The following is a 22,630-nucleotide window of genomic DNA, read 5'->3' on the forward strand; positions in this document are numbered from 1 at the left end:
TTTTTTTTAAATTAAATATATTCTTTTTTACATTTTGTTCTTAAAAACTTTTCAAATTAAATCTATATATTTGTTACTATCAAACCTAAATTCATTTTCTTTCTTTTCAAACATAATTAAATATCAAAACATTAAACATTAAGATAAATATTAAATATCACTATTCTTCCACTTCCAAAACATTAAAAATACATAATTCCAAAACATTAAACATAAACATTAATTAAAAAACATTAAACATAAACATTATTGACGCGATTGTGTTGTGTTTCTTTCTTTGAAATTTTGTGAAAACCTAATTGTCTTGCCTTGCAGGTTAGCGGACCAGCCCGCCCCGCCCCGTTGCTGGCCCGCACGAGTTGCGAACTAATACAGGGCGGACTAATGCAGATTAGCGGGTTGAAAAGGTCAGTCCGCCCCACGTTTTTTAGCAGCGGACCGCGGACTGGCTCGCACAGTCCGCCCCGCTTTGTCATCCCTAAGTCTGATTCTTCATATTTCATACTTTAGGAAAATCAATTTTTTTATTTTTTATATAAAAATTATCTGATGGTTTGCTGCAAACCGTTTGGTCTCAGGTTCGAGACAAGGCACTTCCTTCATTCTCATCACTCCAACAAACACTCAACCATGTTCTTCCTAAAATGAGACTGATTTTTTTTCCACATAAAGATGATTTTTTTTATTTATTAAAAGTTATGATAATTTTTTTTAAATTGATTAAGTTTATTGTGATAACTTTTTATTACGAACAATCTTATAAAACCGGCTCATTGGGTGAGATTTGCACCCACTTATATACAATGAAATATTCTCATCTCTAGTCGATGTGTGATCTCCAACACATCCCCTCACGTCGAGATTGACAGTTCGTGCGTAAGACAACATATTATTGGTGGTCCGATAACGACATGATAGCGGGTGACACGATAAATCCAACAAACACTCTCTAGGATAAGCTTTAAATGACTCTGATACCATATTACAAAGTGAACTTTAAGCCTAACTTATGGTTGGTGTATGAGGAATTATGCTAGATTTTAGGATACGATTTGATATTTCTAGGCTATTTTGTTAATTAAAGATTTAATTTGTTTAATGAGAAGTTCGTCTAAAGCTTCATTTCATCTAATTTGTTCTTATAATTTTTTATGAATAGATATATTTACCTATGTATCTTTTTTGTTAACATATAGTTTTAGTCTAGTCCTTCCATATCTTTTTTATATATTTTTTTTTAATAATACTTTTTTCATGTGATGAAAGATGATATGTTGTTACTTGAAATGTCAAGTTAGATAATGACGTCTAACAAGAAAGCTTTTATAAAAATAATAATAATAATAATATTTTTCAATTATTATTATTACTCAATTTTTAAATATTTCATATAAATCATTCTTTGATTTGCAATTGAAAAAGACGTATCAAAAGTACTCATTAGATAAATTACATTCATGAGAGTAAAAGACAAATATCAAGACTATGTTACTCACAGTCACATATACAAATTTATCCAAATTCTTGTTTTATATAAGATGTGAAAACATACAGGTACAACTTTCTGGCAGCTATAAATAGAGAAGGAACCTTAAGCAATGATACACTCTTACATTTCATCAAATCTCTATCATTGTTGTGTCATATCAAGAGCATTCATGATGTGGTCTATGGTAACGGATCCCATTAGAGCTCTTTCTGCAACACTTCTGCACAAACTCATCCACCAAGACTTCCATGAAGCAGTGGCTAGGATGACCATACTAAACTCTTTTCTCTTCATAGTACAATCCCCTCTCCATCAAATGTTACTATATAATATGTTATATCATCATCATCATTATGCAGTTCTTATCTTTTATTCTTCCTTCTTTTTCTTGCATGGTTTATGCAGATTGTTCATTCCATTGACAAGCTAGGGATATGGCACCGTCTACCTGTATTCTTAGGGCTATTGTATCTGGCTATTAGACGCCACCTTCACCAAGAGTACAACCTCTTCAACGTTGGAACAACAACACCAGAACGGGTTGGGAACCCTTCTGATCTTCCATTCAGAACAGATGATGGAAAATATAATGACCCTTCCAATGAAGTTGCTGGTAGTCAAGGCACTTTTATTGGCAGAAATATGCTCCCTCTGGATCACAAAAATAAGGTTCATATCTCAGCCTATAATACATGATTAAGCCAATGAGTATGTATAATGAACAAGATAAATCACAAGAAAGAAAAAAATGGTTGTAGTTAGTTAATTTCATAGGTCTCAGTTTATGAGAATTATAGTATTATAGTTTGTTGATTTGTTGTTATATAATTTTGTTGTTCTCATGGTGGTGAGTTTTGAAGGCATAGTTTTGTGTGTGCAGGTATTGAAGCCTGATCCAATGGTGGTAGCCACTAAACTACTAGCCAGAAGGACATACAAGGACACAGGAAAGCAATTCAATGTGATAGCAGCTTCTTGGATTCAGTTTATGATTCATGATTGGATCGATCATCTTGAGGATACCAAACAGGTCCTAATTATATGACCAGTAATCAATTTCCAAAACTCATTTCAAAATTACTATTCAAAAAAATATTTGCAAATATATAGGTATATATATAAATCTTTAAATAAAAATCAATTTAGAGACAAAAAATAATTAGTTGTTACACTATAAGAAAATCATCAAATAGAAATCAATATTTAGAGACCAAAATAATTAGTCATAATAGTAACTAAATTAGAGACTATTTTAGAAACTAACAAAAATTGGTTTCTAAATTAGTTTATATTATTGTGAAATAGTTTCTAAATTGGTATTTAATTAGCTACCAAGGTTTTAACTACCAAAGATTCTAAATTTGGTAGCAAAAACTTTAGTGGTTAGATAAATACCAATTTAGAAACCACTTAACAATAATAGAAACTAATTCAGAAACCAAAAATTTATTTAGTCTCTAAAATGGTCTCTAATTTAGTCACTATAACAACTAATTATTTTTTGTCTCTAAAATTGATTTTTATTTCATGATTTTCTTGTAGTGTTATATTAACTAAATTATATACTATTTTAAAGACTAACAAAATTATTATTGTTTAAATTAGTTTTTATTATTGATAAATAGTTTTAAAATTGGTATCTAATTAGCTATCAAGATTTTTGCTACCAAATTTAAAATCTAAATAATTGGTTGTTAGAACTTTGAAAGCTAATTAGATACCAATTTAAAAATTATTTATCAATAACAGAAAATAATATAGAAATTAATAATACTTTTAAATTCTAAAATAATATCTAATTTAGTTAATATAATAATTAATTATTTTTAATGAGATGAAACCATAGTTTTCAAGGAATAGTAATGAAACCTACTCAAACAGATGTATTAAAAATATGTACTTACATGTTAATTGCACATAATGATGCCTTTTTATTGAGATAATGAAGAAGATATCTAATTTGTTGATGGAATTGTGATACATATATATATAGATTGAACTCACTGCACCAAGAGAAGTTGCAAGCCAATGCCCTCTCAAATCTTTCAAGTTCTTCAAGACTAAGGAATTTCCCACTGAATTCTCTGAGATCAAATCTGGAACAAAAAATATTCGAACACCTTGGTGGTAAGATTTTTATCACACTTCCAAAAGTTATTATTAGTGGTAACATTTTTCTATTTGTTTAATATACCTACCGAACAAAGTAACATGGAGAGTAATAAAGAGACTATAAACCATAATAACTTCTTATATAGTTGTAATATAACATTTAAGGTTTAGGTTTAAATTAAAAAAATTAACTATATAATACTTAGTTTAGGAAAAAAAGAGTAACCAATTATAGTGAAATTTTGTCTAATTATATCTTTTTTCTATTCTATATTAACTCACTACAAGAAAATCATGAAATAAAAACTAATTTTATAGACAAAAAAAATTAATTGTTACGGTGACTAAATTAGAAATTATTTTAGAGACTAAAAAAAATTAATTTTTAAATTAGTTTCTATGATTGTTAAATGGTTTTTAAATTAGTAACCAAAGTTTTTCTACCAAATTTAGAATCTAAATAATTGGTAGTTAAAACCTAGCTAATTAGATATCAATTTAGAAATTATTTAATAATAATAGAAACTAATTTAAAAATCAATTTTTTTTTTAGTTTTTAAGATGGTTTCTAATTTAATCATTATAACAACTAATTATTTTTTATCTCTCAAATTAGTTTCTATTTCATGATTTTCTTTGTAGTGTATAAATTCAACTCATACATATTATGTATAAATATAAGATTTTGTAATTGTGCATAGGATTAAAATATTAGTAAAATACACATAGCAAAATTCGAAAATTTGAAACAAAATCAATAATTGAACTCTTATTATCTCATAAGAAAAATCAAATAGTTGGAAAGTTGGTAAGATATATGATGGTTCATAACCATTCAATAACTTTTTGTTGGTACACAAAAGTACTTAAATTAGATGTCACGTTTATAATGGTTAGTACAATTTTTAATTTTGTGGGGGTATAGGTTAATAATGGTTTGTACAAATTTTTTTTTTGGACACATCCGATTTATAATGGGTACATTTTTTTGTGGGGCACATATCACATTAATTATGGGTAGTTGAAAGTGCTTTTTCTTGAAAATGTCTCATTGAGACACTACTTTTTAATTATCTTTTTAAGATGTTAATATTAAAACTAAAAAAATCTACTAATACTTTTAATTTTACTAAAATCTTGTGTCTATTACTTGGTAAAAAAATAGAGTATATAATAGATAAAATAATAATTAATATGATATCATAAACTTAAAAAAATGATGATTAATAATCTAGTATTTTAAAAAATAAAGAAAATATTTTTATGCTGATAGAGAAGAAACATTTTATAAATATAATGAAAAAAAATGACTATAGTTATTAGGGGTGACAAAGTGGGGCGGGTCGTGCGGGCTGACCCGTGGTCTGTTGAATAAAATGCGGAACAAGTTGATTATTTCAATCCGTTGGCCCGTTTAGGCTCGTCTTGCATAACTCGCAGTCCGCACAGGTCTAGTGCGGGATGGGCTGGTTGGTCCGCATAACTTTAAAATGTATAATTTTTTTTCTACATCCCCATATTTTCTTCATATAGTCTCGTATTTTACATTCCAAAATTTTTAATAACAACTTACTACGCATATTTCATAAAAATAATATTATAAAACCATTTATCTAATGTATCTAAATAAAAAAAAATTCAAATTTTTTATTTAGAAAATAATTTTTTAATAAATATTTCTTATGCGAACTGATCCGTGAACCAACCCTTATGCCGACGGGTTAGAAAAATCAACCCACAAATTCTATGCGGGACGGGCTAACCTGACCCACTTTTTGCGGACCAAGTACAAATTAGACCTATTGGGGACGGGTGAATCCGAATTGCCACCTAGTAGTTATGCTTTTAGATCTAAATAGGAGCATTATATCTATATAACCTGCATGGATTTGGTTACAAAAGGGATGGAAGCGTCTTGTATGGAAGCAACAGAGAAGTTTCAATGAAAGTGAGAACTTTCAAAGATGGAAAGATAAAGATATCAAAGGATGGTCATCTTCTTCACAATGAAAATGGAACTGCAATCTCAGGTGATGTTCGCAATAGTTGGGCTGGTGTTTCAACCTTGCAGGCACTTTTTGTTCAAGAACATAATGCAGTCTGTGATACTCTCAAGGTATAATAGTAACAATTTCAAAAACTGGAACATAAGAAAAATCATCCAAAATTGAAATATTGACAAATTTTAAATAATTCAACTCAATTTAACACCATTATTCCAAAATAATAACAATATATTCCTACAGATTCATTATCCAGAATTAGAAGATGAAGAACTCTATAATCATGCAAGATTGGTGACCTCAGCAGTGATTGCAAAGATTCACACCATTGATTGGACTGTGGAGCTTCTTAAAACTGACACTTTACTTGCAGGAATGCGTGTCAACTGGTAAGACTTATCCTTTTTTGTTTTGAAATGCTTGATTGTGCAAATCTAGTTATGCACACATGTAGTTTGGTTATTTGATTTTTTCTTTTCAGGTATGGATTCTTGGGGAAGAAATTTAAGGATGCATTTGGACATGTTGGTGGATCCATCTTGGGAGGATTAGTGGGTCTTAAAAAACCACAAAATCATGGTGTTCCATACTCTCTAACAGAGGAATTTGTGTGTGTTTATAGAATGCATTCACTTTTACCTGATAACCTGCAACTCAGAGATATATCTGCAACTCCTGGACCTGACAAATCTCTACCAGTAATCAAAGAGTATGATGATAAGTTTAATTCATACATGCAATACTAGTGAAAAAATATCATTTTTCTCCTGAATGCTGAAAAGAAAAATCTCTGATTTGTCACCACAGGATTCCTATGAAAAATTTGGTTGGGCTACAAGGAGAAAAAATGTTAGCAGAAGTAGGAGTTGCGAGACAACTTGTGTCAATGGGTCATCAAGCATGTGGGGCACTAGTGCTTTGGAACTATCCAGTGTGGCTTAGAGACCTTATATCACAGAACTTAGATGGCACAGAAAGGCCTGATCTTGTGGACCTAGCTGCACTTGAAAGTATGATAAGTTTTTACTTTATCCAAACTCTATTCAGTTTTATGCAAGAGACTAAGAACTAAGCCTATAATGTGATGTAAATAATGTAGTTTACAGAGATAGAGAGAGGGGTATACCTAGATACAACCAGTTCAGGAGAGGGTTGCTACTGATACCTATCTCCAAGTGGGAAGATCTAACAGATGACAAAGAAGCAATTCAAGTACTGGAAGAGGTATATGGTGATGATGTTGAAGAACTTGATCTATTGGTAGGCCTCATGGCAGAGAAAAAAATAAAGGGTTTTGCAATCAGTGAGACAGCTTTTGTAATATTCCTACTCATGGCAACAAGGTAAAAGCAATTGAAAGCTTCTTTTCTATTTGATTCATGTTTATGTTGTGTCTCTATGTGTCTATATATATATATATATAAATACTTGTCTAAGCTTAGTACTTCTATCAATTATATCAGTTTTGTGACTGTTTCTTAGCTTTGTCACAGCTAAAAGTATAGATAATCTTTGAACTTTCATGAAAAAATTTGGAAAACAAGATTATGATGATTAATGCATGTAAAACTTTCATGAATTTGCAGAAGATTAGAAGCTGACAAGTTTTTCACAAGCAAATTTAACAAGGAAGTATACACCATTAAAGGGTTCGAATGGATTAAAAGAACTGAGAGTTTAAAAGATGTGATTGATCGTCATTATCCTGAAATGACACACAAGTGGTTAAATTCTTCAAGTGCTTTTTCAGTTTGGTCATCACTTCCAGATGCAGAGAATCTTATTCCCCTCTACCTTCGTATTTAGTTCATTTATACTTTCTTTTCAACATATTATTTGTGTGTTTGTGTGTCGTGTGTTGTCTCTTATTAGTTGTTGTGTGTTTTCTATCTTATTTGTTTCCTGTAATTTGACCTATTTAAGTGTGTATTGATACTAAAATCTACTACTACTTTTACTTCTCTTTATCTGTTACAATAAGACGTTGATGGACGATTAAATAAATTGAGAAATCTTATTAATGGTATTGTGTTCTTTTATGCGTTAAAAATGTATCGTTGCAATGGTTGTAAATATTTTTCGATGTCGATTCCTGGTATGTCTCCGTCTTCAATCAGAAATGGGAGATTTTTACACAAGGTCATCGATAAAGTTAGTACTTGATATTTGATGATTACTCATAATAAATATTATTAAATATTATTTATTTTAACTTGACATTATTTATAGATGTGTGATAGATCTATATTAACGCGGATATGATAGTTAATTATGGTATTAGTATAACATTAAGTATAAGTATAAGTTCTATGCAAATACCATGTTTAAGTATTCCTAATTTACATGGTCAAAATGCATATCTTGCACTATAAGAAAATCATTAAATAGAAACTAAAAGAATTAGTTGTTATATTGACTATTTTAGACACTAAAAGAATTATTGGTTTCTAAATTAGTTTCTATTATTTATAAATAGTTTTTAAATTGATATCTAATTAGCAGACAATATTTTTTTTTATTTAATCCACTATTTATAGAAAAAAATATTAATATTATGCATATATATTGTGTAAAATTTGAAAATAATATATTTTTTTATTAATCAAATATATTATAAAATAAAACATAGATGAAAAAAATGAAAAGACAAAAGATATGAGAAAGAATATTTTTTCTATTTTATTTTTCTTGGTTAGATCAAATTAAAGAATATAGAATATGAATACATAGAAACACTACATTCATTTTAAATTTAGTTAAAAAGACATAATAAAAATAAAAAAATAAAATAAAAGACTATACATATTCACACAAGAAAAACTAAGAATTAAAATAAGATAAAATTAATATTAATTTTTTTTCTAGAAACCTTGTATTTATATTTTTTTGTTAAGGTATAAGTTCACATCTTAATCATAAAAATAGATAAAATTTTATAAATGAGTAAGTTGTATGAAGAGAAAATAACTTCAATTAATGATTATAGTTTAGATATCCGATGCCACCTTAACACTTAACACGATTTCATTAGTAACACAACTTATCTATTTTATTGATTTTGTAAAATTGTAGTAATCATAATGAAATTATTCTCGATAATTAAGAAATCCAAATAAATAAGAGTATATATAAATGATTGAATAAGAAAAAATCTGAGTAGCTGTGATAGGGTGTGAAGAGTCAGAGAGAAAAACCCACTCCTCTTTCTTCTTTCTTCTTATCTTCTTCTTCTTCTTCTTCTTGGATTTGCAATCAGTGGGAGAGAGATCGGAATCAGGTGAACGGAAATCGAAGTGCGTTTCAATGTCGGAAGGGTTCGCGATCGAACTGTACTTGGATCCGGCGTTGGAGAATCAGGTGCTGAAGGCCTGGAACGTTCTCGCGCGCCGACAAATCACCACTCACCTCATCGAGATGGAGTCGCGCCCTCACATAACGCTCTTCTCCGCCCCCTTTCTAGAACCTTCCAAGCTCGAATCGCTTCTCAGAACCTTCGCATCCAAGCACGATCCTCTCTCGCTCTCCTTCTCCTCCGTCGGGACCTTCCCCAGCAACTCCGACAACCTCCTCTTCCTCGCGCCCACGCCCTCCCTCTCCCTCCTCCAATTCCAGTCGCACCTCTGCGACGCCATCAGAAAAGAAGGCCTTGAGATCTCCGACGACTTCGCCTTCAATTCCTGGATACCGTACTGCTCGGTCGCGCACCACGTCCCCAAAAACAGAATGCCCGAGGCTTTCTCCCTCTTGCGGGAACTCAAACTGCCGGTCGCCGGTTACGCTACGGACATCGCGCTCGTGCAGTTCTCTCCGGTTCGCGAACTCTTCTCCTTTGTGCTCGGCAACAATGTAGACTCCTGACCTAAGGTTATGCCTAAGAACACCGCAGTTGCTAGTTTTTTTTTTTTATATTTTGTTAATGTTAAGTTAGTAATATTGTATTAGATGGTTAACTGCGTTTGATTGTTTTTGAATCGAGGATGATCTGGGAGGGTTTTGGTTCCTCCCGAAATTCTCTTGCTGTAATGATTTATGGTGTTAGGGAACACCAAATTTGACAGATGGAACATTGTTAATTTGTCTTTGTTGTTTGCGCCCTTGTTTATTTGGTTTGGTGGGTTTTTTTTTTTGTCTGAATAAATGTGTTATTGAAATGAATGTGAATGGCGAGTTTGGAATGGATTGGTAATGTGTCTGAGGTGGAGTGCTAAATGTTTAGAAATGTGCTGGGAGACTTGGAGAAGTTGGTGGAGAATATGGAAGGGCTGAGACGGTGTGAAATAAAGAAGAGGTACCTGTGAAAGGTAGTGTGACACTTTATTGTGGAGAATTTTGAATATGCTATGAATAGAGGGTTTAAATTGTGATCATGGTTGCAGTTTTGTTGTAATGTTTGACATTTGGGGAAATGGCGGACAGGAAGCAGCCACAGTTATGGTGTTGTCTTGTGCTGGGTCTGATATATGGAACATGGTGTTGTTTTTACCTTGGTATCATTCACAAATGTACCAAGAAACAACGTAAGATTTGTTTGACAAGATTTTTCATTCTTCTGTGACTGCATAATGCCTTATGCGACCGGTCTGTTTGGAAGGAATGTGGATGGAGATGGACCACCCAAAATGGACTGATGATGTATTCCAGGTGGAGTGCTGACTGTGTGTCTGAAAGTGGGTTGGTGACTTGAATGTGGTGGAAGATTAAGGTCTGAAACTTTCTGAATTCAGTCAAGAATCTAGCTTGGTGAGATGCTGTGAAAATTGGTTGGTTATATAGTTGCAGTTTTGTCACAATCTTTGGGATGATGAAAAATTGCAGACATGTGTGATCGAAATGGCCATAATTGTGGTATTAATGTAATCACAATTATAGTTCCAAGATCCAAGATTAGGATGGGGAAAAGATCCAAGATTCGGCCGGGCAAGTTAAAATCTTAATATGGTATTTAATTTGTAGGTGTTGGTGAGAGAAATATGAATTATTAAATAGTTCTGTACTTAAAATTTTAAAAATATTAAGTATTTGCAGGTACATGAGGATAGTTGTGGTATTTTTTTCATGGGTATTTGTTTCAATAAGTAACTGAGCAAATTTGATTTTTTTTTAATGGGACAACCCGTTCTGATTTTATTTATTTTAGACGGGATAACCAAATCAATATAGAAACAGAGCTTTGAAAACGTTAATGTTGTGATCTGAATTGCTGTTTGTTTTAGTTGGATATCTGAATTGCTGTTTGTTTTAGTTGGATATTCCAAAACCAATCCAGTGCAGCTCCTTTCATCGTTCAAGTTGCTTGGTGACATCACAGAGATGCAAAGATAGTTGAGTGACTAATAACACCAAAATTGGTGGAGATCACAAGGCAACAAGGAATATAGCCGAAATATAATAACAGTTATGCAGAAATCGTTACTCATTGCAGTCGTATTAACATGTATGCAGTGATGTAAGGTAGCGTTTTGGTTGAAATTTTATTTTACAAATCCCTCCACCGAAAGTTCGAAACTCTTTAGCGACCGAGTGTTAATGAAGATATAGACAACCCAGTAACAAGGTTACAGGGATCATAAGGAACAACATGACTGAATGATTTTCTCACAGCTGATACAGAGAAGAATCTAATGAACTCAACTAATTGAATATAAAGAAACCATACCATGTTAACAAAAAAAGAGCCAATGAAAATAGCTATGATAAATAAAAAAACAGATAGATAAGCAAAGAGATGGTAGGACAATTTTGTAGATTGGAATTAGATGACCAGAACTGTCAGCTGAGCAAGAATCCAGTGCGCAAATATTGCACTTGGGTGCAAGCTTTGAAGTTGCAGAAGGTTATGATGTCTAAAATCATTAAAGAAACAACAAAATTTACTGTTGATTTTTTTCCAGGAATTTCAATACCGATTAGATAGTCTGTGAAGATTAAAGAAATCAAATCAGAAATAATATATATGGGCCACCCTAAAAGACTTCCGTGTCATATAATCCCATAAATTCTACTTATATTCTTCTCATTCCAATAAGCCAATAGTGAGTGCCTATCATCCCAGTGGCTAACAATCACCAAACAGAACAGACACAAATAACCATTAAACAGATTAATCTCAATTTACAGACAAAAGCTCTGCATTATACCATTTTGCCTAAGCCCTGAAGAGTACTCATATCATCATTAATCGGTTACTGTCTAGTAGACCAACAGTAGGTTTAGGTCCAAGGGCATGCTTAGAAGAGTTTCTCATAAGAACTTTTAGAAGAAGAAAAACTGAAATTAATTTGTCTGTAAGTTAAAATTAGCTTAAGCACAATTCACAAGTTAAAAATAATAATTTAGAGAAATTATGAGAGAACTTCTACACATTAGCTTCATATTTTTCTCTCCTAAAAGTCCTTATATGACTCCGATACATGTGTGTGTTCTCTGGAGGATAATTAGAGGTGGCTCTAATATCATTTTAAAATGAGAGTTTAAGTTTCACTCAACCCACAAAACAGGCAAATAAGTTTCACTTATTTACTCTCATCAAAATTTAGAGTTTATCCCAATACATTCATTTTAAATGTGGGTTTAAATCTAAGATGTAGTACTTCATTATCATCAAGCTAGTTTAACAATAATTGCAACAACAATATTTTAAATAGAACCAATTACTCTACTCCAACAAAAATCTTTTACGGTAAATCAAGAAATACATAGCTCTTTACTCTTTTTAAAAGTAAACACAATCATGCATAAAGAAACAAAACTCAAATTTTCATGTCTTATCATAAGCACCTATAAAAAAAGAAAAACAAAATTTAGTTGAAATTCTCCATTGAATCAAAATAAATTTATGAGCTTAAATTTTATAAAATGATTTTAGCTCATACAGAAAAACACAATCCATTACTCACTTATTTCCTTATTATCCTATCCCATAACTGTTTGGGAGGAGTTTATCTAATCAGAACCTCAGAGTAAACATTGAGTTAACTTGTTTTCCAAAACCAATACTTAAAAGAGAAATAAAACAAAATAAATAAGGTCAAACAAATCAAAGTTCTCATAAATTTAAAAAAGAAAAATTAAAAGGGTAAACAGCTCAATTGGACCTCGAAAGTTTGAAGTGCTCAATAGAGTGAAGCTTTGTCATTTTAGTTCCTGAACGAAAAGAAAAATAAGAATAGGTCTCTATAACTTAATTGCTTATTATCACTTTAATCACCTACAAGTATGTTAATTATCACTCAAGTCTCATGGATTTTGTAATTTTGGGCTAAATTAAGCCACAAAGTGCACCTTCAACTACATTTACTGATTTTGGATCAATTACTCATTTAATTTCTATAATTGAACAAATTTTATCTCTTAGTTTCTATATTAAAAATAGTCTTTATTATGTTACTTTTAATCTCTTTTAATTCTTATGAATTTAAACAGTAGAAGCTAAAACACATTAAAAACAATAGAGAGACTAAACATGAACTAAAAAATATATTTGAGTATAAAAGAAAAACTATATAATTATAAAACTAAATGAATAATTAAACTTTAAATTGTATTTCTTCTAAGAATTACAATAACAGTGTCTTAACTATTTCCAGCCCAACTCGATTCACCCTAATAAAAACAACAACCACCTATCCAACTCAACAATTTAAGAAACTCTCTCTTTTCTAACATCTTCACAAGCAAACTTCAAAGTATTATCGTGCGTGTTAGGAATCAAACAAATTATAAGCTAATTTAAACCTATGAAAGTCAGCTAAGAATATGTTTAGACAAATTTTAGCATATGAGCTTCTATTAGAGAAAAAAAAAATTATATGAAAAAATATCTACAGATAACTAGAGCACAAGTTCATTCTAGTTTAATGGAGAAACTTGTTTCAGCCAGAAACTACAAATTAGTGCTAAAATAGGAGTTCAAGAGTCTACATTGTTGCCGAGCACAAAGGAGAAGAGTTCGCGAACCGGAGAGAACTGCACGAGCGCGATGTCCGTAGCGTAACCGGAAACCGGCAGTTTGAGTTCCCGCAAGAGGGAGAAAGCCTCGGGCATTCTGTTTTTGGGGACGTGGTGCGCGACCGAGCAGTACGGTATCCAGGAATTGAAGGCGAAATCGTCGGAGATCTCAAAGCCTTCTTTGCCAATGGCGTCGCAGAGGTGCGACTGGAATTCGAGGAGGGAGAGGGAGGGCGTGGGCGCGAGGAAGAGGAGGTTGTCGGCGTGGCTGGGGAAGGTGCCGACGGAGGAGAAGGAGAGAGAGAGAGGATCGTGCTTGGATGCGAAGGTTCTGAGAAGCGATTTGAGCTTGGAAGGTTCTAGAAAGGGGGCGGAGAAGAGCGTTATGTGAGGGCGCGACTCCATCTCGATGAGGTGAGTGGTGATTTGTCGGCGCGCGAGAACGTTCCAGGCCTTCAGCACCTGATTCTCCAACGCCGGATCCAAGTACAGTTCGATCGCGAACCCTTCCGACATCGAAACGCACTTCGATTCCCCTTAACCTAATTCCGATCTCTCTCCCAAACTCCCGCAAACGCCAGATTTCACCACCGATCGCAAATCCAACAACAACAAGAGATTGAAGAAGAACAAGAGAAAGCACTTTTCTGTAACGTGCGTTTCACGGAGGAATGAGAGAGTAAGGGTTTCGGAGAAGAACGTTGCGGTTACGATGGCGTTAGGTTTCAATGCGTGAAACTGTGCCACCGTTATGGCTGAATCGGGAAAAAGAAAAGGTGGTTATTACGTTGAAGATGAATGGTGTGTAGCATACGCAAGAAGAAGAGAATATAAATAGAAGGAAGAAAATGAGTAATTTTGTCTTGTTTTCGTTTATTTTTTTCCAATAATTGCTTCATTTCTTAAACTTTAAAATCGTTAAAAAAAATATAGCACTCATAAAAGAATATGAAATATTTATTTCAAGAATTCATTCCCATTTAGACGAAATAAAAAAAATTAATCTTTTTATTTTTGCTTTTGTACGAACCCGTTACAATTTTTAATATTTTTTTTCAAGTGCTATAATTTGTATTAAATTATTCTTCTATCATTTTGAAAATTTAGGATAACACTAAATATCTTTTGTGATTAATTTACATAGAATCATAATAAGAGATAATTAAACAAGTTCTTACACCATAATGATAGATTCAAATGTTGATTGTAAAAAACTGTTAAAATTAAAACCATTGGATTTAAATGATACATTGAGTTCTATAGAAAGACAAACAAAAGACACTATGCAAACTAATAATTTGGCAAGTCAAAGATTGTTGGCCACTGAATCCTCTGGTATGGTCACAATCCTTCACTACAGCTAGCATCCACAATCAAAATTGCTTCAACTTCAGCCACAATTCAGAACCAGTGATCACAACTATAATGACACTACACTACTACCATTACTGTGTTCTAAAGAAAAGAATGCATGCATTTGTTTCTAACTATAAAAAGAATATGCATCTGTGATGTAAATGTTTGTAGCTACATATGAATGTTTAAGCCTGACTGAGATCAAATGCAGAGACCCTTTTGAGCACAGAAAACAACAACTCACTCCACATATCAACAGGCCCTGGCAAGCACCAATGAGTGCAATCATTGTAACCCCTCATCCACTTGTTCCCCCAGTGCTTACCAGGGTGCCCATCTGGTCTCATCAGCATGGCTCTTGCAACATCCACCACCTCAAACCTATCACCCTTTTCTTCACCTTCACTCCTTGCTCTCTCAAACTCCTCCATCTGAGCATTCCTCAGTTGCCATTCAAACTTCTCAAAATCCACCTCACTCTCACTCATTGGACCTGTCCTGTTGCAGTACCCTCCAGTGTTCCAAAACCCCTTCTCAAAGTGTGCTGATGCAAAGGTCCTCAACACTGTCACCATCCTCTTACTTCTGCACTCCTTGCACTCACTGATGTGTCTGAAGGCTGTTCTGAATGCTTTTCTCAAGGGGAAGTCCACGTTGTAGCTTGTGACATTTGGCTCGTTGCAGTACACACACCCTACTTCTTCTCCTCCTTCATGCAGATGCATCCCTCTGAAAAACCAGTGTCCATCTGAGATCACTGCATAGTCTAAGTTGGGGAGTTCGTTGGCCCAATCACTGTCTACCTTGTCCAGCTGCATGTCGAAGATGCTGGTGCCTGTGCCGTTCACCATTCTCTCCTCGCCTACTATCAGAAACCTGCTCCACAACATCATCAGAGTGAAGTCGTGGATGGGAAAATACCACTTGCGAAACCTGTCTTCTGAGTCCTTGTAAATGTCCTTCGGAAGTTCATTCTGCAAGGTTTTTCAACAAAATTCTCAGTGAACTTAGTTTTCTTAGTGTAATGTTCTTGGAATAGTGTAATGTTCTTGGAAAAATCTCTCTATTTATTTATTGTAGATACGCACTTGCATATTTGGTTTGGATCAATTGATAGTATCACATTAATCAATGAGATGAGAAACATGGCTTGTTAGAGAAAAAATAATATAACTGTTGACAGATAAAGGGTATGAATTATGTGTTTACACTGTAGGAATGTATAAAAAATCAAGGTAGATGAAGCAAAAAGTCAGCTTCATTCTCCATTAACTATGGTTTCTTTCTTAATTATCAGTTTCATAAGAAACACAACAAAGGAGGAGAGAGAAGAATCTATGCTATTTCAAATTCTCTACTGTTGATGACATGCTACTGATATTGACATAACATTATTCAGATTAAACATAACTGCAACAGTTGAAAAAAATATATTTTTTCATAGAGGTGTACTATTTTTTATGATATTATCATAACCCTTCATAAGATATGAAACTATTGGAAAAAGAGAGAGAAAATGCAATTCATTAGTTATATCAGAAAAACTAGTGTGAAAATCATTAATTCTAAGTATCCAAATCTACTGCAAGTGTGAAAAATTCTCTTCTGAAAGTTGATTGGGTCAAAAGTTATTTACTGACGTGAGTCTCTTTCATCACACTTACACTTTTCTGCTGACAAATTCCATTGTTTTTCCCTATGCACGAGGGGAGAATATTTCGGAGTTTGAACTTGTTTTTGTCATAACTTTATTCACCAACTTGACTGAATTGTTAATACTAATAAATAAGCAATATGATGTGTTTATAATGTTATTTGAATTATACAAAAGTTAAATATTTATTATACTAAAAAACTCTAATGAAGATAATGCTGTATTATTATTATTAAATAATACTAGTATATTTCGAAAAATGGCTAAATAAAAATAAAAAAGCTTTTATTTTAAGAATAAAAAAAATTGACTGCTTTATTTTAAATTATTTAGATATTTTAGTGTTGGGTATTAAACTGATTATAAGATTTGGAATTAGTCAAATAAACACTGATGCCAATTTCACAACTAATAATCAATTAATTAGGAAATGATATTCAAATTATTCCTACCAACAACAAACTACAAAAGAAGTAAGCAAATTGACATCAATTAAATTTTCAACAATTTACTATTTTTTTCGCACATTGCATGTTGATTATCACGCAACTTCCCATTAGAGAAGAGTTCTTAATGTTGGGGTATTCAAAAGTAGCAAATAAATTGATTTTGGAAAATGAAAGTTGAAAACGTAAGATGGTTGAATTAAAATGTATGATCAAACTAACTATTGAACTGGAAAAAGTGAGTAAAATGATTTACAACAGCATAAATGGAGTGTAATGATAAAAGATAACAAGAATAGAAATGAAAATAATGAGAAATGAGTTTAAAAAACAAAATTACTAGGTGGTGAGTATAATTTCATGTAAGCCTAATAAAATAACCTTTAAAGTATAATAATAGAATATTACTCACCTTCCTAAACACTTTGTCTTCTATACCATCAATCATGTAGATAAATTAGGATGAAATTGGTGTATTTTAATAATTAGTCTCAACGAAATTAAGAAGAGAGTTTAAGAGTTTCTCTTTCTTTTTCTTATAGTCTTATAATACAATAATAGAATAACATTTTATTCAATAAAATATAACAAAAAGAGAAGAAAATGAAGATTAGTTATTAGTTATAGAAAACAAGAGGTCGTTAAATAGAATAGAGAAGGGATCTCAAGAACTATCAGTGGAAGTCGTGATGGAGGTGATAAAATTGTCATAGTCTTCTGGTAGACCTTAAAATATCACTTTATTGTGATCTGCAATGGTAAGAGGTGCTCCAACGACGAGCGTATCAACGATCTTCTTGATATTAAGAAAATACGTTGTGACAGTATGATCTCATTTTCATGTTTTTAAATGTGAAGTGGTGCAAATACCAACCATTTGGTGAGAATGAAAGTAGACATGAACACTAGGATGAGGTGATCTTGTTGTTTGTAAGTTTTGAACACTAAACTAATCGTGCTAGAGGTAGCATCGGAGGCACAAGGAAACTGATGAGGAATACAAGAATCTTCCAAAAGAAGTGAGAAATATTGAAACCTTGAATGGTTGGATCAACTTGTTGTTGCCAAATAAAGAAGTTGTCTTCATATAGCTTTAGACTGATGGGTGTATTGAATGTTTTGCAAATGAGCAAAAGAATGATCTCAGTTAGGTTCACACTCCAAAATTTATTAATCATCTCTCTCAGATAATAAAATGACATTTTGTAGAGAATGATATTTTGTCTTTGTAAGTTAAATTTTGAAATAGAGATTTGTATGTGTATTACACTCAAGCATATTTTCCCTTTCTACTCCTTTCAATCTTCCCTTCTATTTGTTGACAAGAATCACATTCTCTTTGTATGCAAGCAAAGAATTTGAGCTCCACCGAAAGCCCAAAACTATGCTACTCAAGTGTGCAACGTGTAAAGGAACTAATATAGCTTGAAATTCAATCACAATTTGGTTTAGGATTCTTGTTTCACCATAACTTTCTTAAACTAAGTTACCCAAATATCATTTTTAATTGATTCATAATCATTAAACTCAAATATTATATAGTATAGGACAATCACATGTTTAGATATCAATTTAATTATATTGCAATCGAGTCATTTATCAGCTTAGATCATATAATAACATTGAAATTTTGTTAAAAAATATTAAGTTACTTGATATTAAAATGAATTTTAATTAATGATTTGAGTATATTTATAATTAAATCTATTTATTAATTTAATTATATGAAATATGAAATGATATATTCATATTTTTATAAACTAAATTTATTGTAATATCTTGTTTGTAATAAGTGCAATAGATATTTTAATTCTGGTTTAATCACCTTGTAAAGTTTATTTTATTGCAACATAATAATAAAAGAGTATTTAAAACAAAACTAGAATGAGAAATAAATAATATATTAATTAAAATTACTAAATATACTGTAATGATTTTAATAAATTGATCAGATTGATTATGTAATATATGAAATGATATATTAAATTTGGTTATGATGTGGTTGTTAACAAAATGGCATGTTACATTTTTCACCATTTTAATTTTTAAAAGAAAAATTAAAAACTAAGTGAGAATTAAATCGAATTCTAATCATTAACAGAAGCAGAAGTAAATATCAAGAATACTATATATGTTATCTAGAATTTTTATTTTTTTTTAACTTTTCCTAATAGTGGGCCAAAATTATTAATAACAATACCAAAAAGTGTTAAATTTGAGTAAATAGCACAGAATTTGGTGTAATTACTGTTAGATACTAACCTGTGACAAGAGACAGAGAAGAGAATCCATGTGGTTTCTGGCCACAGAGTCACCAATGAAAGCCATTGTTTTGCCACTAACCATTTGGAGGAAGTTCCTTGGATCAAACCTTGGAAGATCACATTCATCAGGCTTCCATCTCCAATTCAGAAAATCTCTGTCCTTTCTCCCATGCCTGAAACAGTTTTTGCTATCAGGGATTGAAGGGCAGCTTGAATTGGTGTAATAGGTTGATGACCCTTCCAATGCTTGGACCCAATGACCCTTAGAAAGGTCACATGGTTTCTGTTCTGCCCCAAAATAAAGAAAAGTACACAAATTTATGTAATGGGACAAATGCAGACCCACAAAATCAAGTTAACATAAACATAAACATAAAGGGTGGTGATCATAATCCATGATCATGATCAAGGAATTGAATCACAATTGAGATCCCAATTGAATCCCAATGTTTGTTTTCCTGAAAGATTAAAAATTTATGATGTCACGGTTGTAACACCTTTGTGGGTCATTAGAACTCTGAAAAAAACTTGATTTTGGGACGAAATCATGGTTGTGGACCCCTTTTTAAAAACCTGAACATGATCATGATGAAGAGTGTGTGATAATTTTGGAACATACCCTTTTGTGGTTGGGATGATGATGATGACTTTGTTGTGATGATGGCATGTTCTTGGTTTTGTGAGGGATTTTCAAAGAGGTCATGGCCTTGGTGGGGTGTGAGGATTGAAGGGTTGGGATTGTAGAGGAAGAACAAACAGAAAACAGAAGCCATTAAGAGAGTGGACAAGACAAAAGGCACTCCCTTCCCTAAGGTCAGACCAAGAAATCTCTCCCTTTTGCTATGATTATGATGCTTGTCCTGAAACATCGTACTGGATGTTTTCATGGTCTTCTCCAACATCCTTCTGACACTTAAGAGAGACAAAGGAGAGAAAATGGTGGGGTCAGTTCAATGTGAGAGAACAGAACTATCACACTCCAAAACTCTAATCATAATAATAATGAGATAAAACTTTGGTGTTCACAGAGTTTCTGTAGTTGTAACTGTTATGATGAGAGGAAAAACAAAAGTTGTGACTGCAATGGTGAAACTTAGGTTACACGAATGTTTTTTCTATGCCACACCAGTTGTACACACTGTACTGATCTGGAAAAACCAAGATAGAAATCATTGCAAAATTGTTTTTTTTTTTTACTTTTTCCTCACTTTATGATATATTTTGTTGCTTTCAATTCAATGCTGCTAAAAATAATTTAATTAAAACATTAATGAGGCAAAGAATTATATTAACTGTCATTTACTTCTGATATATCACTTGCAATAAAACGGTTTTTGAATAATTAATTGCTTTGAAAATCATTTTTAAGATGATTTCTGACAGACCAAAAGTATAAAAATCTGTAATTTATTCAAATTCACTAATTAATCAATAAATTCCATTAATGTTTCCTTCTGGTGTTTCATTTGGGATATTGTAATACATCAGATCTAACATATAGGGTAATAGAATATTTTTACAGTATTTGGAAATAAATTCAGTGATTTTATTTTTCAAAGTATTGACCAGTGTTAATTAGTTGTGATTTTTACATTTTTGACATCATAAGCCAAATTTAAGGTTGTGGAACAAGTTTCCACACATGTTGTTAGAGATGATTGAGTGATGACAGTTGATGGTGGCCCCTGATAAAGATGGGCCAGAAAAGTAAGGTTTAGAAAACTCACATTATTTTGTTTGTTAGAATTTGAAAAACTGTTTGTGGAAGAGCACAAAACTTGTGAAAGAGAAAGCATGGCATGCAATGAAAAGGGTACTTTTTTTTGTCAGAAGATAGCATTAAGGGTGGAATGTGACAGATGTCAAGGTACAAGTTAAGCAGAGCATGTGATGTTGTTGGGGTGTGGACCATTGTCATTCACAATTCTTACACTTTTTTTGCAGCTGAGGTTGTGTTGGTGGAGAGTGAATATGGTCATGGATTAGTGTAATGTAAGGCCTAAGACTACTTCAGAAGTGCTGGATCAAAACACCAACTACTATTCTGCAGTTTGACCCTTCTTTTGTGGAACATGGTTCATGAAAATTCAATCACAAATTAGTATTCAATTCAATCACATAATAATGACAAATATAGGTTAAAATGGGTGATTTAATAAACTTACATGATAAATTGACAACTTATATACAGTTACAGTCTTTAATATTATTATTTTAATATTTTTATATTATTTAATTATAAATTTATTATTTATTAATTTTTTTTCTAAATTCATCATATAAAAAATTGTATATAACTTTCATATGGTTGTCAAAATATAATTTCTTACATGGTAATGATGGAAAATTGGGTAGTGAGCTGTTTAAACTTTGTTATTGTTTAGAAGAATAAAAAAAATGAATAATATAATGAAAAGATGTCAAAAGAAATAAACTCCCTCATTTTTTAGTGTGGTTTAAGGTCTTTTGAAAATATCAATAAATATAATACAAAAATACTTTAAGAAAGTATTTATATGATTTTCTATTTTATCATTTTTATTTTTACATGGCCATAATAAATTCAAATATAAATTAAGAATTAAGTAAAGAATAAAAGTATAAATGACAAGAGGGATTTTATTTTGAGAATCACGGTTAAATAAAAATAAAATAAAAATTACAAATTTTTATAAGTATGACTTTTACAAAAAAAATTTATAGAAGTTAACAAATTTAATTATCATAATTACTATATGTGATGGAATAATAATGTGAAATTTTTATACTTTTGTGAGCATATCCATACTAGAAAGGAGTTGTAGAAAAAATACTATACAATAATACAACTTATTGAATGCATTCATGTGGTAAAAAAATACTACATGAATAATAGAACTTGTTGAATTGAAGTTGAAGATTAGAGTTATTGTTGGTCCATTTTCTTCACTAAAACATATCATGTATAAAGACATAGCTTATTACATGTAAATTTTTTAAATGTTTCCTTTTATCAGTTTCTAATTATAAATAAAAGATTCATCCATAAATGTCAGCGTTCAAGACCATAGATAAAATGATAACTTTTGTTTAGAAGGATAAAAAGTATTTTTTTTTTTTAATGTTGAATGTTGAATGGGATCACTAAACAAAGGTGATAACAAGGTTTAATTTGTTTTATAGTAAAAAAATGATGTTGATGATATGTAACTTAAATTATTTACATAAACATGTTGATGATATTCCATAGTGTAAAATAAAATGAATCTAAATGTAATTAAGTTAAAATTAAAAGAAACACGTGTGGTAGGAAATTGAAATTATTTGAAGATATGTTGAGCTTAGTTTTGAGTCAACCTTCTTAGTGGATGGTGACATCG

At 31.7% G+C, this 22,630-nt stretch overlaps 4 protein-coding genes and 1 long non-coding RNA gene across 5 annotated transcripts; 3 read left to right on the forward strand and 2 right to left on the reverse strand.

Annotated features, from left to right (window-relative positions):
- The first annotated feature begins 1,611 nt into the window (after nucleotides 1–1,611).
- On the forward strand, nucleotides 1,612–7,483 carry LOC137836366 (alpha-dioxygenase PIOX-like). Its single transcript, XM_068645095.1, has 10 exons — nucleotides 1,612–1,784; nucleotides 1,895–2,158; nucleotides 2,370–2,519; nucleotides 3,483–3,616; nucleotides 5,504–5,717; nucleotides 5,848–5,993; nucleotides 6,086–6,313; nucleotides 6,412–6,614; nucleotides 6,704–6,947; nucleotides 7,191–7,483. The coding sequence occupies exons 1-10, from the start codon at nucleotides 1,659–1,661 to the stop codon at nucleotides 7,408–7,410; spliced, it is 1,929 nt and encodes a 642-aa protein (XP_068501196.1). The 5' UTR covers nucleotides 1,612–1,658; the 3' UTR covers nucleotides 7,411–7,483.
- A 1,269-nt stretch (nucleotides 7,484–8,752) lies between these two features.
- LOC137836802 (uncharacterized) lies at nucleotides 8,753–9,677 on the forward strand. The gene has a single exon (XM_068645546.1). The coding sequence runs from the start codon at nucleotides 8,908–8,910 to the stop codon at nucleotides 9,460–9,462; it is 555 nt and encodes a 184-aa protein (XP_068501647.1). The 5' UTR covers nucleotides 8,753–8,907; the 3' UTR covers nucleotides 9,463–9,677.
- Nucleotides 9,678–9,767: 90 nt separating this feature from the next.
- On the forward strand, nucleotides 9,768–10,637 carry LOC137836804 (uncharacterized). Its single transcript, XR_011085346.1, has 2 exons — nucleotides 9,768–9,905; nucleotides 9,981–10,637. It is a non-coding gene; the product is annotated as an uncharacterized lncRNA (long non-coding RNA).
- Nucleotides 10,638–13,362: 2,725 nt separating this feature from the next.
- On the reverse strand, nucleotides 13,363–14,361 carry LOC137836803 (uncharacterized). Its single transcript, XM_068645547.1, has one exon. It carries the CDS (start codon nucleotides 14,065–14,067, stop codon nucleotides 13,513–13,515), a length of 555 nt encoding a protein of 184 aa, XP_068501648.1. The 5' UTR covers nucleotides 14,068–14,361; the 3' UTR covers nucleotides 13,363–13,512.
- Nucleotides 14,362–14,736: 375 nt separating this feature from the next.
- On the reverse strand, nucleotides 14,737–20,453 carry LOC137836805 (xyloglucan O-acetyltransferase 4). The gene is made up of 3 exons (XM_068645548.1): nucleotides 19,891–20,453; nucleotides 19,270–19,559; nucleotides 14,737–15,881 (listed from the first exon to the last, which is right to left on the reverse strand). The coding sequence occupies exons 1-3, from the start codon at nucleotides 20,171–20,173 to the stop codon at nucleotides 15,093–15,095; spliced, it is 1,362 nt and encodes a 453-aa protein (XP_068501649.1). The 5' UTR covers nucleotides 20,174–20,453; the 3' UTR covers nucleotides 14,737–15,092.
- Nucleotides 20,454–22,630: the final 2,177 nt, after the last annotated feature.

The sequence above is a fragment of the Phaseolus vulgaris genome, chromosome 4 (genome assembly GCF_000499845.2).
Source record: "Phaseolus vulgaris cultivar G19833 chromosome 4, P. vulgaris v2.0, whole genome shotgun sequence".
NCBI lineage: Eukaryota > Viridiplantae > Streptophyta > Magnoliopsida > Fabales > Fabaceae > Phaseolus > Phaseolus vulgaris.

Bases quoted from the DNA above. Each gene is read 5' to 3' on its own strand.
- LOC137836366 (XM_068645095.1), top strand. From the start codon at position 1,659: ATGATGTGGTCTATGGTAACGGATCCCATTAGAGCTCTTTCTGCAACA. The intron at 3,617-5,503 runs GTAAGATTTTTA...TGGTTACAAAAG, and splicing joins AATATTCGAACACCTTGGTG to GGATGGAAGCGTCTTGTATG. The intron at 6,314-6,411 runs GTATGATGATAA...TTGTCACCACAG, and splicing joins TCTCTACCAGTAATCAAAGA to GATTCCTATGAAAAATTTGG.
- LOC137836803 (XM_068645547.1), bottom strand. From the start codon at position 14,067: ATGTCGGAAGGGTTCGCGATCGAACTGTACTTGGATCCGGCGTTGGAG.
- LOC137836805 (XM_068645548.1), bottom strand. From the start codon at position 20,173: ATGTTGGAGAAGACCATGAAAACATCCAGTACGATGTTTCAGGACAAG. The intron at 19,560-19,890 runs GTATGTTCCAAA...ATTTTGGGGCAG, and splicing joins ATCATCCCAACCACAAAAGG to AACAGAAACCATGTGACCTT. The intron at 15,882-19,269 runs GTTAGTATCTAA...AAAACCTTGCAG, and splicing joins TTCTCTGTCTCTTGTCACAG to AATGAACTTCCGAAGGACAT.
- LOC137836802 (XM_068645546.1), top strand. From the start codon at position 8,908: ATGTCGGAAGGGTTCGCGATCGAACTGTACTTGGATCCGGCGTTGGAG.